Genomic DNA, 15,805 nt, shown 5'->3' with positions numbered 1-15,805 from the left:
AATACACATTGTATGCTTTTTTACGAAACCATCTCCTGTAACCGTCAAACTGCCGTTTTTTCTCACCAGAACCAGTAACAACCAGTACTTACTTAACTACAAAGGTAGATATTAAACATAAATAAAAGGAACCGTTACAGATACAAGTACGCAAAAGACGTTATCCCATGATCACAACTTCCCCCTCGAACGATAAAATATACGCAGATTCTTAGGCAGACACCCCGATATCTGCGAGGTCATCCTTGAGATCAGAACCGTTAAATAAATCCGGCTAATCGCTGTAGCACGGGATCCTCGCGCATTGTCCAGACGTTGAATACCTTCATTGTCTACAGAAGGTGCCGGAACACCCGGTGACACAACGTCGTAACCGCTGCAAACAGCGCTAAACATTTTTTATTCAAAGCAAAGGGACTAAGAATTGAATTTTAAAGGATCCGTGCAAGAAAAGCTTGCACAAAACATACCAAGGTAGACAAGATTGATGTAACGGTCGTCGGTGGCAAGTTTGCGCACGTGCTTGGGCCGGCTGCGCCACGTCTTGGTTATAATATAAAAAAGTATTGAACCGAATATAAAGAAAACGGCTATGGGATTTTTTTTATATTATTGACGACACTGATAATACTATTATTTTTTTCGGATAGGCCGGATAGTGTAATAAAAAAGGTTCAACAGACCCTATAAAGATTTTGAGGAATATGTGCAATAGCATTCGGTATCTAAATATCAGTAACATTAAATGGGTTCATCCTACCTATCTGGTAGGTAGTATGAACGAACTTGACAAGCTTTGTTATTATTATTACCGTCTCCGTACATTATTATTATTATTTCAATTAGGGTTTATTTTTCCTTCTTTCCTTCAAGTAATAGCTACTTAAAAAAGTGAATCATTACAAGGAGTAATCAATTTAATTCATCGAGACATATTTTCACATTTTATATACATAGCTTTACAATACTATAAATCTGTGGATACTCAAACAAAGCTCAATATCTCGTACACATAAAAATCAAAAGGAGCATTACTCTTACTGCATCGTAAGCCAAAACGGGCCGCAACAGCACATTCAACGTCGAAAGTTATTGTATATTTTTTATACAGCCAGTAAAGTCAGTTTGCTCAATAGATGGCTCAATGATAAAGACAGTTGGAAAGGTCTGATTTCTTTGTCGGAAAGACTACACGGCATTGACAATATTTGGAGCGGAAGATTTTGTGATTTATGTTTTTGTTCGCTTATAAAATAAATATGCTTTAGAACAGTTTACCGAGTCATACTTTTTGCCTTCGCAAAATATTGTTCATTGGATTTAGGCATGCAACAAGGAATGTTTATACGTTGTGGTTGCTTTAAAGAACCTAAATCAATAGTTTTTATAATTTATGTAACTTTTTAGATCATAGAATTTAATTCACCTCTGTTAATTTAAATATCAACCCCACCGGAAGGGCTCGGTTTCGATTCCCTGTTCATATCAGAAGTCACAAAGCCGAGCCGATGACAGACTTTTTCAGTACATTACTTTTTATTTCACTTGAAAAAAATAAATTAAAAAGGAAGTACATATATATTAATATGTGCCTGACTGTATACTCACTACACAGTAAGTAAATAATGTTAGAATGAAAATCAAGTTTAATATAGGTATAATTTTTGAAGTTGTAATGACTTTCCTTTTTTATAAATCGACAAATCGTACAGATTAAGAATACCAGTCATAATGATTGTTCGTTCATATTCATGATGACAACAGAAATAGAAATATAGAAAGGCCTGTAGCCAAAGTTTTTAACTTGTTATAAATGAGAAAAAAGAGTATTTTGGCGGGTAGATTATGATTTTTTTTTTTATTTTTATCCTACCCGTTACGTAATTGACAGTGTGGATTTTTTACAATATTTAACAAAACTTTCTTGAAGATTACTTAGACAAGTGTGTTTATCAATTTTTTCTTGTGATCCAGTTTTTTAAAACGTAAGTAAGTTATAATTTTCGAACACCAAACAAATAACACCGCTTCTTAACATAGCTTAGCATTCAAAAAACTTAGTGATCCAACTCTCTTTGACGTAATAGATATTTTTATTTTTTTCATAAAATTGTTTTAGACTTCATGTCCTTTTGTTTTTTGGTAGAAATAACAAATATTTAAGCAAAGTCTCATTACGATAACCATCGTTTTAAATATTCTCCTCTTATGGTATGGTAATAACCTCTTATTAAATCAATTCTTTATTTTTTCAGAATATAAAATGACTAAAAAGAAGTCGAAGCGGAAAGGGAAGGTCGAAAAACTAGCTAAGGTGATGGAAGGGTTTACTATTTCTGAACCCGGATCTAGTCAAACTTCATCAACAACCTCGGCTGCACCATCTTCATCAAAAACACGAGAGTCACGAACAGCATCATCATCGGCAGCCTCGGCAACACCATCAACATCAAAGGCAGCAGAATCAGCACCTGCACCGATACCAGAATCGCCCGCAACACCATCAATATCAAAGGCAGCAGCACCGGCATCGATGCCAAAATCACCGGCAACACCATCAACATCAAAAGCAGCAGCACCGGCATCGATACCAGAATCACCGGCAACACCATCAACATCAAAGGCCGCAGCACCGGCATCGATACCAGAATCACCGGTAACGCCATCAACATCAAAGGCCGCAGCACCGGCATCGATACCAGAATCACCGGTAACACCATCAACATCAAAGGCAGCAGCACCGGCATCGATACCAGAATCACCGGTAACACCATCAACATCAAAGGCAGCAGCACCGGCATCGGCACCAGTATCTGCATCACCAGCAACACCATCAACATCAACAGCGTCGATACCAACATCTCCGGCAACACCATCCACATCAACAGCATCGATACCAGCATCGCCGGGAACCCCATCCACATCAACAGCATCGATACCGGCATCACCGGCAACCCCATCCACATCAACAGCGTCGATACCGACATCACCAGCAACCCCATCCACATCCAAGGCAACAGCACCGGTAACGCCATCAACATCAAAAGCAGCAGTAACGGGATCGGCACCTGCATCACCAGCAACACCATCGACATCAAAAGCAGCAGCACCGGCAAAACCATCGACATCAAAGGCAGCAGCAACACCATCAACATCAAAGGCATCGGCAACACCATCGACGTCAAAGGCTGCAGCAACACCATCGACATCAAAGGCATCGGAAACGCCATCAACGTCGAAGGCAGCAGCAACACCGTCAACATCAAAGGCATCGGCAACGCCATCGACGTCAAAGGCTGCAGCAACACTGTCAACATCAAAGGCATCGGCAACACCATCGACATCAAAGGCAGCAGCAACACCGTCGACATCAAAGGCAGCAGCAACACCGTCGACATCAAAAGCATCGGCTAAACCATCAACGTCAAAGGCATCGGCAACACCATCGACGTCAAAGGCATCGGCAACGCCATCGACGTCAAAGGCAGCAGCAACACCGTCAACATCAAAGGCATCGGCAACACCATCGACGTCAAAGGCAGCAGCAACACCGTCAACATCAAAGGCATCGGCAACGCCATCGACGTCAAAGGCTGAAGCAACACCGTCGACATCGAAGGCATCGGCAACACCGTCGACATCAAAAGCATCGCCACCAGCAACACCGTCAACATCAAAGGAAGCAGCAGCTTCAACATCAGAAGCCGCAGCAGAAGCATCACCAACATCACAATCAGGAGAAACTATTTTAGATTCAAGCTTAAAACCGCAGTTGCTCGCAAAATGGCCAAAAGTCAAAAATAAAGTACCACTAGTCTTCCTGCATAAACCAGTTGACTTTGAACAACATGTGAAAAAAGTTTTACACATGGGAATCAAATTCTACCAACCAAACCTCGGTAAAAACTACACTAAAATACTTTGTCAAAGCTTCAATGACCACAAACACTTGACAAAATATTTCGACAAAAAGCAATTACCCTACCACACATTTGGACATCCTTCTAAAAGGAAAATGAAAGTTGTCATCAGGGGGCTGCCGAAGGAAGTAGATTTGTTCAAAGTCAAACATGCATTGAAATCTATTTCTCTTCCTGTGATAAGAGTTCATAAAATGAATACCAAAGAAGATAGAAAGGACAATACAATATTGGTTTTGGCTGTTGTACCTTACGATGAAAGTGGGAAAGCTATTTTGAAATTGTCTAAGCTATTAGGACATAAGGTAACATTGGAACCGCCAAACTCGAAACCAAAGCAGTGTCATCGCTGTCAAAAGTGGGGCCACTCCCAAAGGTATTGCCATGGGGAAATTAAATGCGTAAAATGTGCAGGAGAACATTTGTCCAAGAAATGTGAGAGGGATCCAGAGAAAGAACCACCAAAGTGTGCGAATTGTAATGAGGATCACACTGCTAGTTACAGAGACTGTCTTTTTACACCTGGGTCAGCTGGCTATAACCTGCTGCAGGAAATCAAAATACACAAACCTTGTTACAAACCACAAGTACTTGTGACTATAGATAATTATGAAACGTTATACAAAAATGTTGAATATGGGAAAACGCCAGCCAAAAAATAACTTGCATTTTAACCATAGTAACAATCTTAGAACAACATGACGATATATAACTTCCTTGTTTTAATTTTTTGTATGAGTATTAACATTTCCTTGATTGTCATCGGTAGTCAAGAACTTTCATTTTATTCTAATTTAACTTTTTATTCTGTAACTTTGTGAACTAATAACAAGACTAGTGAAATGGATGGCATATTTTTATCATGTATTTAGAACTAAGAAAATAAATTATTTTAAGCAGCATAACGTACGTTATTTCTTTGCAGAAATGCAACCCATTTTTACGGGCTATAAAATGTTTATAGACGTGAAACCTGCTACCAAATGTTGGGCTCAATTTTAAACTTCAATATATTATTTAGGTTATTAAAAATTCTCTGTAATTTATCATCGTATCCGAAACCCGCCAAGTATTGGCGTATTTGGCTGGAAAAAAATAAAATACGTTTGTGATAAATATAAAAATAATCTTTATATACGTAAAAAAATATTGCATTGATTCTTTACATTCGAAGTAAGTACTTAAAAGTTAACATCATCACATCTTTATTCCACGAAGGAAGGCAGACGCCAGCAGTTCAAACTATTCCAATATGTCATTTTATTGCATTGGACTTCGACTTTATATCAAAACCATTAAATTGAAAATCCAATACAGCTATTTGACAGAAAGGAGCAGTTTGACCTGCTGTCGCCTGTCAAACAATGTACTTATATAACATCAACATTTTAGTAGCTTTACGAATTTATCTTTTAAGAACTTATATTTAGAGTTTATTATATAAACTTAACTATATTTACAGCCTTATTTCGATTAATACTTAAGTTATTTAAGATATAAAATTATGATTCTAGTCACGAACTCGTAATGCTCTGTTTAACGGTGGTATTTAGAGCTGACGACTCTGTTTTCGCTTCCTCAATAGGCGTCACTAGCACCTGAAAATAAATAATTAATTCATGAGTTTCGTTGAAATTGGTTATCTTTAAAAAACTGTATTGTCGATAGTATCGAAGACATTTTTTATTCCTTGAAAGGCTAGAGATGCACTAATTAAATACAAACATGAAAATATTCCCGGGTAGATTATTACCATCATAATGTAACTTAGACTGACGTAGAATTTTATAGAAAAACTTTCTGACCTGACACAAGAATCGAACCCAATTAACAGTGATGCTATCAACTATGTAGTAGGCATGTGCCTAAAGCAGCAGACCTGACATCATCATCACGCCTTTTATTCACCAAGGGGATAATTTATAAGGGAAAAAATATATCAAAAAATTTACCTGTAACTTGATGCTAGTAACAGGCGCCCTGTTCCCATCGAGTTCCTCTAATACTCTGTCTAGAGTATCAACGAGTCTGTCAGCATCCTGCGTTGAGAACACCATGGGAGGCTTGAACTTCAGTACGTTACTGTCCGGACCATCACGGCTTATGAGGATCTTTTCTTCCCTCATCCTGTAAATAAACATATTTGTTTAGGAAAAATGTAACTTTCCGTGCTTTGGAAAATGCAATATTTGGTTGTTTTTGAAATTATAGCTAACATACCAAGCGATAGAGAGTTTATCTTCTAATATTATTATACTGTAACAAATAGTATTTACACTTTATGTTGATACTGCTACCTAAAAGCAATATGTCCAGCTGTCTAGAAACGATCATTATTGACAATCATTTTATTTAAAACTTTTTGTAACTATTGATACAATGTACATAATATCCCATCAAAAACATCCTGTAAAAAACCCAAGTCTGCAGCTCAGTCTTTCTACCGTCAAAAGTTGTGAGATCCATGTATGTAATACGGGTAGCGGGTTCGATTCCCGCACGGAGCAACTCTTTGTGTGATCCACAAATTGTTGTTTCGGGTCTGGGTGTCATGTGTATGTGAACTTGTATGTTTGTAAACGCACCCACGACACAGGAGGTATTACATACATGGATCTCACATGTGGGACAAAGTTTTTTAAAAAAAGAGTTATTTTTAAGATTATCGCTAACAGACAGAAGCGATGGAGAATTTATTTTCTAATATACACTAACAAATAGTATTTACACTTTATGTTGATACTGCTACCTAAAAGCAATATGTCCAGCTGTTCAGAAGTGATTGTTATTGGAAACAATTTTAATTAAAACTTTTTGTAACTATTGATTAAATGTACATAACATTGTATGCACTCTATTGATATTATAAACTGAGAGAGAATGCCTATGGCACTAAGCCTGTTGTGCTGTATGTGCAAAAAATATGAAATAAGTAAATAATGTTGTAATTTGTTTATGTTACTTTAAAAATGGCGTGTGTAGTGCGGGTAAGTATTAGATTATTTACCTGTTAACAATATGCTTAGCTTCAGCAGTAGCAGGTGTCCTTGTCTCCCTATCAGTGACCAGCTCGACTCCAACGAATAATCCCCTTCCACGAACATCACCAATTAAGCTGTGTTTATGTTTGAGTTGTTGACACCGGCTTATTAAATGGTTGCCGACTCGGTTAGCTCGCTCCATCAAACGCTCTTCTTCAATCACGTCCAAAACTGCATTGGCAATAGCACAGGAGACGGGGTTGCCTCCGTACTGCAAATAAAAGAAATATATTTTAAAATTTAAAAGAAACTATTACCTAGGAAGAGGTAGGACGGTGTATTATTGGGTTTTATTGGTGTTTGAAAATTATTATATTAACAAGAAGTCTAGAACAATGTCTTCAAATCTCCCTCCATTGTATGAGACTGGCAAAAATGCTTGTTACATTTAATATAATAATAATGTATTATTCATCTCTGGTTACCACCTCGAAAAAATACACATTATAAACACATCAACTATCAAAAGTTTCATTCATGAGTCTATTTATAAAACAACTCCCTATCAACAATCTACATTCAAGCGAGATAGGTCACGTAGGACGTAACTAGTTGATATCGTCTAAAAATAGACCTGAAAATATATCATAATATTATCAGCTTGTTTTGCCAAGCACTTAGCACGTAGATATTAAAAACAGGTGTTGCATCACTCGATTAGCGCAGCAAACATACAAGCGTAGTTGCAAATATCATGCTTTGTTGTTTGTTACTGCTAATAATAAGTAGCTCGAATAACAAAAACTTCCGTTGTCTTCAGATTACACTACTCAATTGAAATGTTTACTTAATCAACAAATAAACTTTTCTGTCTCAATAATATCTACTTTCAAACATTTTACTTTACCTGTTTTTAAAAGTATTAATTTCCTATTTTTCTAGCTAACTTATAATCTTATACAAAATTCATTGGTATTAGTAATATTACAAAAGAATATTTACCGTATTAAAATACTCCACTCCAGTATCGGCGAAGCTTTTCGCAATCTCTGGGGTAGTAATGACAGCAGCTACTGGATGTCCATTGCCCATAGGTTTGCCCATAGTGACGATATCAGGAACAACGTCTTGTGTCTCAAATGCCCACATATGGGTACCAACACGTCCAAATCCAACTTGGACTTCATCAGCTATACATACACCGTCAGCTTCACGAACGTGCCTGTAAAAGGAGGTATTTCAATGTAAAAACTGATTATATTATCTATAGTAAACTATCTTCTTCCTGTATGTGTTTCTGCCCTACTCTCTTATCAAATAACACTAACTCCCTTTTCTTCCATATCTTTTCATTTTTCACACAGTCTATCAATTTTAGTCATTGTCTTCTTTTCCAACCTCACATTAGACAATACATGGATTTGATTACTTCTTATTACATATGCAATGGCATGATCAACCATACTTTTCGGGTCTTTTCCAACCTTTTATAACTTTATTGTGGTACTTGTGGTATACTTAATTTACTACCATATTAACCAACAAATATTTTTCAATCATTTGAAAATTTAAATTGGTCCATGAATTCATTTAATGGATACGAACATTATTGTAAACAATCACGCATAGGTCAATTTGTGCTAATGATCTTCCTATCTGTATAATAGACATCTAAATAGAGTACAAGGTTGTTGCAATGATTGATATCTTATTTTAGCTGCAATCTACTACTGATATATGAATGCACATGACACAAACTTGCATTAATTGGACCTACTATATACATATTGAAATTTATTTTACAAAAAAAAATTGAACAAAATATATACACAAAAATATTTATGGTTTAGGTATGACTGCACAGTAGGTGCGGTGGTTGAGTAACCGGCTGCCGCGTAACGTGTAGCGGGTTCGATTCCCGCACGGAAGAACTCTTTGTGTGATCCACAAATTGTTATTTCGAGATGTCATGTGTATGTGAACTTGTTGTTAACGTACCTACGACACAGGAGAAAATCCCAGTGTGAGGCAATGTTTTTCTTTAAAAAAGAAAAAAAGCTACTTACTGGAATACTTTTTTGAGGTAACCATCAGGTGGAATGATTTGTCCCCCGCAACTTTGGAGACTTTCCGCAATGAATGCGCAAACGCCACCATTTTTGCGTTTACTCTCTTTGCAGATCTTGCCGACTTCATCAGCGTACAGTTTTCCTAATTCTTCTTCATCTTGAGAGTCATTGGGGTATACGTATTTTCCTCTGTATATGTCGGGAACTGGTGCCTAAATAGGGTCAAATAGCATATGATTAGAAAAAGTATTCAATTGAAGTTGGATTATGAATTTGAGTAAGGTGTTAGATATAGACGCATTTTTAATTAGAGAAAATTTGTAGGTGATGATTAAAATGAAAAAAAATATATAATAATGGACAATCTTTAACTGAGTTTAGATACAGAAAAAATGTTTATGTACTTTGTTCCTAAGAGCTATTCATTTGCCAGAATTGTCAACTAAAAGTGATTTTCACAAATTGCTCTTTAACCCCATTAGTTGAGTTTAACGTAAGTATAGTTAAGAGCAATTTAAGATAACTAAATACCCTAACCCACAGGAAAATTCCATAACGTTCAAGACTGAGTCAGTGTGTGCGCGCAGTGAATAACTTAACAAAATAAATTATAATTCGTTAATTAAGTCTTTATCAATTTCAGAAAAAAAAAAACAGTTAATTAGCGTAGTATCTAATTAACTGGGGACTATCTACCTTAGGACGCGTAATTATGATTCAGTTCACGATTCTTATCCGAAAGTCACTGAGACTATTTTTATCATTCTGTACTTATCAATTTTATTGCATACAATGATACTGACTTGTCAATATAGTTGTGAGATAAGAATAAATAATGAATAAAGGGAGAGATATCCTAAACTAATGCAACATTGGGATCGTGTGCAACCTAGTCAATGTGTGTAACTTACCACATGAACCCACTCTGGCTTCTCGGGCCCTCCGGGTAGGTTTAATTTGTATGGAGACACATCAATCATAGACGTAAGATGGCCATGATACGCGCTGTAACAAACAGGCGCTAGTAGCACCCTAATAACACTTCGACTAGCTCGAAGTAACCACAAAACTACGAAGGAGTATCGAAAACGGACGGCATTATAACCATTTAATGGTCTAATTAAATACCGGAAATTTGAATAATCAACCCCATTTATCACTGAATTATTAAGGACAGGCTCGCTTGTACAGTTCCCAAAGAATAGTGCTCACTTCATGACAGCGTGCTGATGACGCGCTCACTATCTTTTACTACATTGTAGATACCGCGTTATCTTAAGTAGCTATATCTTATTAAGTAATAGTATAACACACATTTCGGTGTTTATAAAGTGAACTAATCGTAAAAAGTCCTGAATAGAGCATTACCCTTTTAAAACTTTACAGGAGCAATCTTACGTTCCCAAACTAAAAGAGACTTTTTCCCGAGATCAATAAAGTTAATTTTAGCAGAATAAAAATACTTACTGGTCTAGGGTGATAACATCCTTATTCTTGGTATGTATTCTAGCAAGCCTCAAGGCAAGATCGTTAGCTTCTGAGCCGGAGTTGACAAAGAAACAGACGGACAATGGTTCTGGTAAGGTTTTGACGAGCCTTTCAGCAAGGATTACTAATTCATCGTGGAGGTAACGATTGTTGGTAGAAATTAAAGACATTTGGTTTCTGCCTGCTTCCACTACATGTGGGTGACAATGGCCAACTGAAATGAAAACATACGATTAGTTGTAAAGCTTAGAATTGAAATTAAATAAACTGGATATTAACTGTTCGTTCAAACGTGATAATAGAAATCTAACCAACACTGGTTTTATGACCCGTATTTTAATCATATTCTCCGCAATAAGATAACGTCAATTTGTACTAACCGTGTGCAACATTGTTGATGCAGTCGAGATATCTCTCGCCAGTCTCGTCATACATGTATTGGGCGACTCCTCGCACAATTTTCAGAGGAGACGAACGGAAGAACAGTTGGCACGCAGCACTAAAACAATAATTGGCTTGTTACAACATATATTCATTCGCGACAACAACAGAAAGAGACATGTTTAAAGTACATAATTAATAAATATGCCTAAAAATAACATGAGGAAATCAAATACATAAAAATTCAACTTGTGCGGACATTAATTTGATTCTGAATAGATTTCTATGTTACAGTATTTTTTACTTATTCTTATTGAAGTATTAAGATAATTATTATATTTATCGGAAAACAGTTCTAATTATTAAATACTGTATTAAAATATGTAATCTCAACTTACCCCACATGTTTTTCACGCAGCCTGATAGTTTCAGATTTGGGCATCGATTGTAAGTAAGCCATTTTTATTTCTGTGTCTATGTTTATCTGCAAACAAATCAATAAATTGTAGTGAACGGGTAAATAGAATAACAGGACACCATTGTGTTTAGTTAGAATCTAGCAAAACTCTTGGCTTTTAGACACTTGGGTTAAGGATAGCCAAAAGGTACTATAAAAAAGTAACTTTGGTTGTTCGAAACGTTAACCTAAGTTCGACGTTACCTTATGTAAATATTTGCCTAGGATTACAATTATCAGGAAGAGTTAGTAATAGGAATTTAACCTACGTAAAAAGCTAGATGTCTACTGTGACTATAAATGGGGATTGCAATCTAAAAACGACTTACAGGCCCTTAGGTAATAATTAATTATTTCAATATAAAACCAGGTCTTTTGAATGCAGCATCTTTAGTATGAGTTTGCTTTACGTTTAAAGTAACTGCAACGAGAGCGCGTTTGGTGCTGATTAGCTGGCTCGAATTCAAATTCTAGATCTGAGGGCTTAGTACTCGTACTCGTACTAAGCCCTCAGAAAATCAGAAAATTAATTATTAGTTTTTTAAGTATTTTATAGATGGCCTGGGCTTCAAATTTTTGCAAATAGGTATGTATTAGCACAAACGCGCATGATTTTTCATTAAAAAAATATTAACAACTGCAGCTATCCTGAGCAGAAACTGCAAAGTGAATCTATTGGTTCCATAAAATAAATAAATGTGAAACCTCTAAGTGCCCACGTTAACCTAGGTTAACTTTTAAAACTTAGGTTAAAACTTAGAACCTACCTAGGTTCTAGCCAGCACTCACGGTTTCAGAAATGTCTACTTAAAACAATGAACTAGTCAATTCACTAAAAATCAAAATTAATGAATTGAAAAGTTAAAAATAAAATGCGAAACTTACCGTTATAAAAAACTAAAATTAATACTAATTATAATTAAGGTGTGTTAATAGCACGTTTGTTAGACAAACGTGACGCGACAGGCGCGGCGCGAGATCAATAAATGTAGAACTATGTTCAAGTATGTCGATTTTATAGAGGCAGGCGGGGGCGCTCACGCCCTCCGCGCAGCCAATGAAAATAATACCGCTTCTATTATCAGTGCAGTAGCGTCGAGATAAGAGTACATGATGACAAAAGTCACCGACCACGCGGCCAGCGTCACGCTGCCATAGGACGGCCGCATGAGCACTTAAGGCGCAGACTGCTCACACATTTAGCAAATAATCTGGGCATTTAATTTAAACACCTATTATAATTGTTTTGTTTACCACGATGGCTGCATATTAGCAGTTATTGCGACTAAACAGAAAATCCGTGAGTTCGTAATTGAGATGTTTGTCAAACATGGTGTGAAAAATTTAAGGGTTACACATTGTTAGGTACCTAAATGATCCGCAAACCTCGTAACATTTGGAAGTAATAAGTTTGTATTAGGTAAATGGTTTTTGTTATACGTATAAGTTCACATACATAATGAATCATGCCTTGTCCTAAGGGTAGGCAGAAGCTACGCCATCTACCCTCCCACGATGTAGTACAGTAAGTGCATACGTACCTTTCAGCATTGATATCACACAACTCAGCCGGTTAGGACCTGTGTCTGGCCTTTTTCTAGAATTCAATTATTCCCGCTTATAAAATGGAGGCTCCTGTATCATTTAATTCAATGTGTAAGTAATATAAGTATCTTCATATTGAACTAAAAGATACAACCTTACCTACGCAATTAACAGAAACGATATCAACTTAGTACATAATTAACTGATTATGTAACTGTGTTCATTCTATTACTATGTTCAGTTGCAAACATGGATAACCTCTAGTCTTCATATTTAGTTCATTAATTTAGATGAATGAAGTTAATTAACCTTTGTGTCTAATACAAGTTATAAGCATGCAACTGTATAATGTAGAAAATATACATCTGCGAGCATTTCTATAGTTCTACTACCTACGTGTACAGATAGCAACCCAAGTTAGTATTCAGCTTTATAGCGTTGTCATAAGGTCGAAAATCGAAGAATGACAAATTTGGGAAGGTTTATGTGCAAGCAAAGATGTGAAGCTACTTAATTTGGGTACCTTTAAAAAGTGAAGCAATGAATGCGGAATTTATATGTGGAAGGAAACAAGAAGATCAAAGAAAACACGTATATTATATTTTATGTGAAGAATGATATGAAAGGCGTTTGTGATTGGATGATATTTGATAGGAAAGGATCTCAAGTAACTGGAATAAGGAAGAAGACATATATTATTTTATATAAAGGTCATGGGGACATCTTTTATCTTTTTGATCTATCTATCTATTCTAAAAGTTGCATCAAAAATATTGCCATCCTCAATCCATCAAGTAGACAGTTACAATGCACTTGGAAGATTGCATCTGAAACCTTTATTTATAACAAGATAAATAATATTATACGTCTAAGTTATTGATTTTTATTATCTAAAAATTGAATTCAATGTCAAACTAGCTATTCTTTGTTTTCAACAAAGGCAAGGAAAGGATACAGCATAAATAAATGTAACTTAGATCACATTTTATAAATAGATATTCCTTATTCGCCTAACCTAACTTTCCGTAAATTGCAATAAACACGATGATAGAATTATTTCTTTAATAATGTTTAGTCATAATTGTGTGTGTTTTTTTTTCTAACGTTACGTCCATTAAAAATATCAGCACTGTTGATAGTGCACACACTGTAGTGTTGGTGTCGTTAAGTAATAGTAGAACTTGAACAAACACAATACTATATTCGTATGGAATGGTTACCTTCAGCGGGATTTTCCATTTAGGTACATGATAAACATCTTGTACAGCATGTTTTAATTTTAACATAGAACGTACCTACTAACAAATTTCATAAAGTTCCGTTCGGAAATGAAGCTGAAATGGAATTTAAACACAAAAACATTTTCGGACCGCGTTTATTTTTGTGTCATGGCATTTTGGTAATTCATTTTCAATTTAAATAAATTGCTTATGATGGGGCCTACGATTTAAGCATACGTTTCTTAAATATTTGTACAAAATATTCGAGTCGTATTTTTTATTGAATAAAATGTGTAATAAAAAATAAGATATTCTTCGGAAAAAATAAAGCAAGGTAGAATATGTCAATATTCATCACTTTAATGTGACGTCAAGTATTGCAAGATGCAAACATAAACACGCGAGTACTAAATGCAAGTAGTAAATAAAAATATAGTTGGTTGGTAGCACTGACCTAATTTCATATAGCTACATAGATAAACAAGTATATTTCTTGTTTCGTGTAGCTCTAACATATTATTTTAAAATAGTGTAAGGATCCTGCTCCATTATACAAGGTTGACAACGCGCTTGCAACCCGTTTATAGTTGCGAGTGTCAATTGGCGGTAGGTCGTTTAACCATCAATGGATTCGTCTTATCGTTTGCCCAATAACACATAAAAAGAAGTTCTTCATATACAATACACGTATGATTTTGATAATATGTAATGAAAGTAGAAAATTAAATATTTTTTAAATATTTTCTGCACTTAAGCATATTAAACAGTGTTTACTTATTATTAGTACATACCTGTTTACAAGGACTAATTGCTACAATATATTATGTAGAACGATCAGTAAATAATACGTCAAATATTATGCTGGTAAATGTACCTATAATAAGAACCACAAATAAACTAGTTAAATACGTCAGAGTATTTACTAATGACTTACTAGTTTATGAATATGTCCAATAATAGCATCATTAGATAACAAACACGTTACTTTCTGTTTTATGATACTTATCAGATCTACGACTTTGCTTACACCGACCTTCTATTTGTACTTTTATAATTATTATGTACCCAAATATGTACTCAGGTTAAATAGACACGAGCCCTCTTTCCTTTGCTTGTTGTTTATAAATCAGGCTTAGATAGGCTAATTAGTGACAAATACATAATTGACATAAAAATACCTAAATCAGGATGATGATAATGAAAATACTCGATAAATTTAATTTTATAATGTAACTGTAAGTGTACTTTTATTAACTTTATACTTAATTTTTGCCTGAAACTAATATAAGGAATAAAAATTGAAATCTTAAAATTATTCAGTTTAATATCAATATTACTCTCGTTCACGAGATGCATCACATCATTAATTACTTAATTAAGTACGTAGATGCGCTTATCGTACCGGAAAACATCATTGCATGATGATACATTGCAGATTGATAGCAAATACCTAATGCACATAATCTCGGTATAAATAGACCATAATATAATTAATTACCGTATCTATCTGCGTATCACAACTATTATATGTTATTTTCCAAAGTACTTCCCTGTCACATACCTACCTAATTAACTATAAAATATAATTGAGTGTTACACTAGCAATAACAGAAAACACACTGATAAATTCATTACTGACCCGCCGGAAAATTTCTATTTTTATCTCCTGACCACGTGTAAGAGGGCTCGCTTTTTAAAATAGAATAAAAAAACAAGTTATCTCCGTCAATAAATTATATAAGAA

General features: G+C 35.3%; 2 protein-coding genes across 4 annotated transcripts; both read right to left on the bottom strand.

The window, feature by feature from the left end:
• Positions 1 to 2,258: 2,258 nt before the first annotated feature.
• Positions 2,259 to 4,004, bottom strand: LOC118268226 (serine-aspartate repeat-containing protein I-like). 3 transcript variants are annotated; one of them, XM_050706221.1, is made up of 2 exons: positions 2,580 to 4,004; positions 2,259 to 2,471 (listed from the first exon to the last, which is right to left on the bottom strand). In XM_050706221.1, exons 1-2 carry the CDS (start codon positions 3,868 to 3,870, stop codon positions 2,353 to 2,355), a joined length of 1,410 nt encoding a protein of 469 aa, XP_050562178.1. In that variant the 5' UTR covers positions 3,871 to 4,004; the 3' UTR covers positions 2,259 to 2,352. The 3 variants fall into 3 exon arrangements, with proteins under 3 accessions (XP_050562178.1, XP_050562179.1, XP_050562180.1); XM_050706222.1 differs by having other exon boundaries at positions 2,688 to 4,004; XM_050706223.1 differs by having other exon boundaries at positions 2,742 to 4,004.
• Positions 4,005 to 5,025: 1,021 nt separating this feature from the next.
• LOC118268225 (alanine--glyoxylate aminotransferase 2-like) lies at positions 5,026 to 12,348 on the bottom strand. Its single transcript, XM_035582616.2, has 10 exons — positions 12,182 to 12,348; positions 11,238 to 11,323; positions 10,839 to 10,957; positions 10,438 to 10,672; positions 9,882 to 9,975; positions 8,968 to 9,182; positions 7,904 to 8,123; positions 6,928 to 7,172; positions 5,873 to 6,047; positions 5,026 to 5,518 (listed from the first exon to the last, which is right to left on the bottom strand). Exons 2-10 carry the CDS (start codon positions 11,297 to 11,299, stop codon positions 5,435 to 5,437), a joined length of 1,449 nt encoding a protein of 482 aa, XP_035438509.2. The 5' UTR covers positions 11,300 to 11,323; positions 12,182 to 12,348; the 3' UTR covers positions 5,026 to 5,434.
• Positions 12,349 to 15,805: the final 3,457 nt, after the last annotated feature.

The sequence above is a fragment of the Spodoptera frugiperda genome, chromosome 29, assembly GCF_023101765.2.
Source record: "Spodoptera frugiperda isolate SF20-4 chromosome 29, AGI-APGP_CSIRO_Sfru_2.0, whole genome shotgun sequence".
NCBI lineage: Eukaryota > Metazoa > Arthropoda > Insecta > Lepidoptera > Noctuidae > Spodoptera > Spodoptera frugiperda.
This window is presented reverse-complemented; position numbering and strand designations above follow the sequence as displayed.

Excerpts from the sequence above, each read along its gene's own strand:
- LOC118268226 (XM_050706221.1), bottom strand. The coding sequence starts at position 3,870 with ATGTGTAAAACTTTTTTCACATGTTGTTCAAAGTCAACTGGTTTATGC. Across the intron at positions 2,472-2,579 it reads TGATTCTGGTATCGATGCCG|GTGCTGATTCTGCTGCCTTT; the intron begins GTGCTGCTGCTT and ends GTATCGGTGCAG.
- LOC118268225 (XM_035582616.2), bottom strand. The coding sequence starts at position 11,299 with ATGGCTTACTTACAATCGATGCCCAAATCTGAAACTATCAGGCTGCGT. Across the intron at positions 10,673-10,838 it reads CATCAACAATGTTGCACACG|TTGGCCATTGTCACCCACAT; the intron begins GTTAGTACAAAT and ends TTTTCATTTCAG. Across the intron at positions 8,124-8,967 it reads TACCTCAAAAAAGTATTCCA|GCACGTTCGTGAAGCTGACG; the intron begins GTAAGTAGCTTT and ends CTCCTTTTACAG.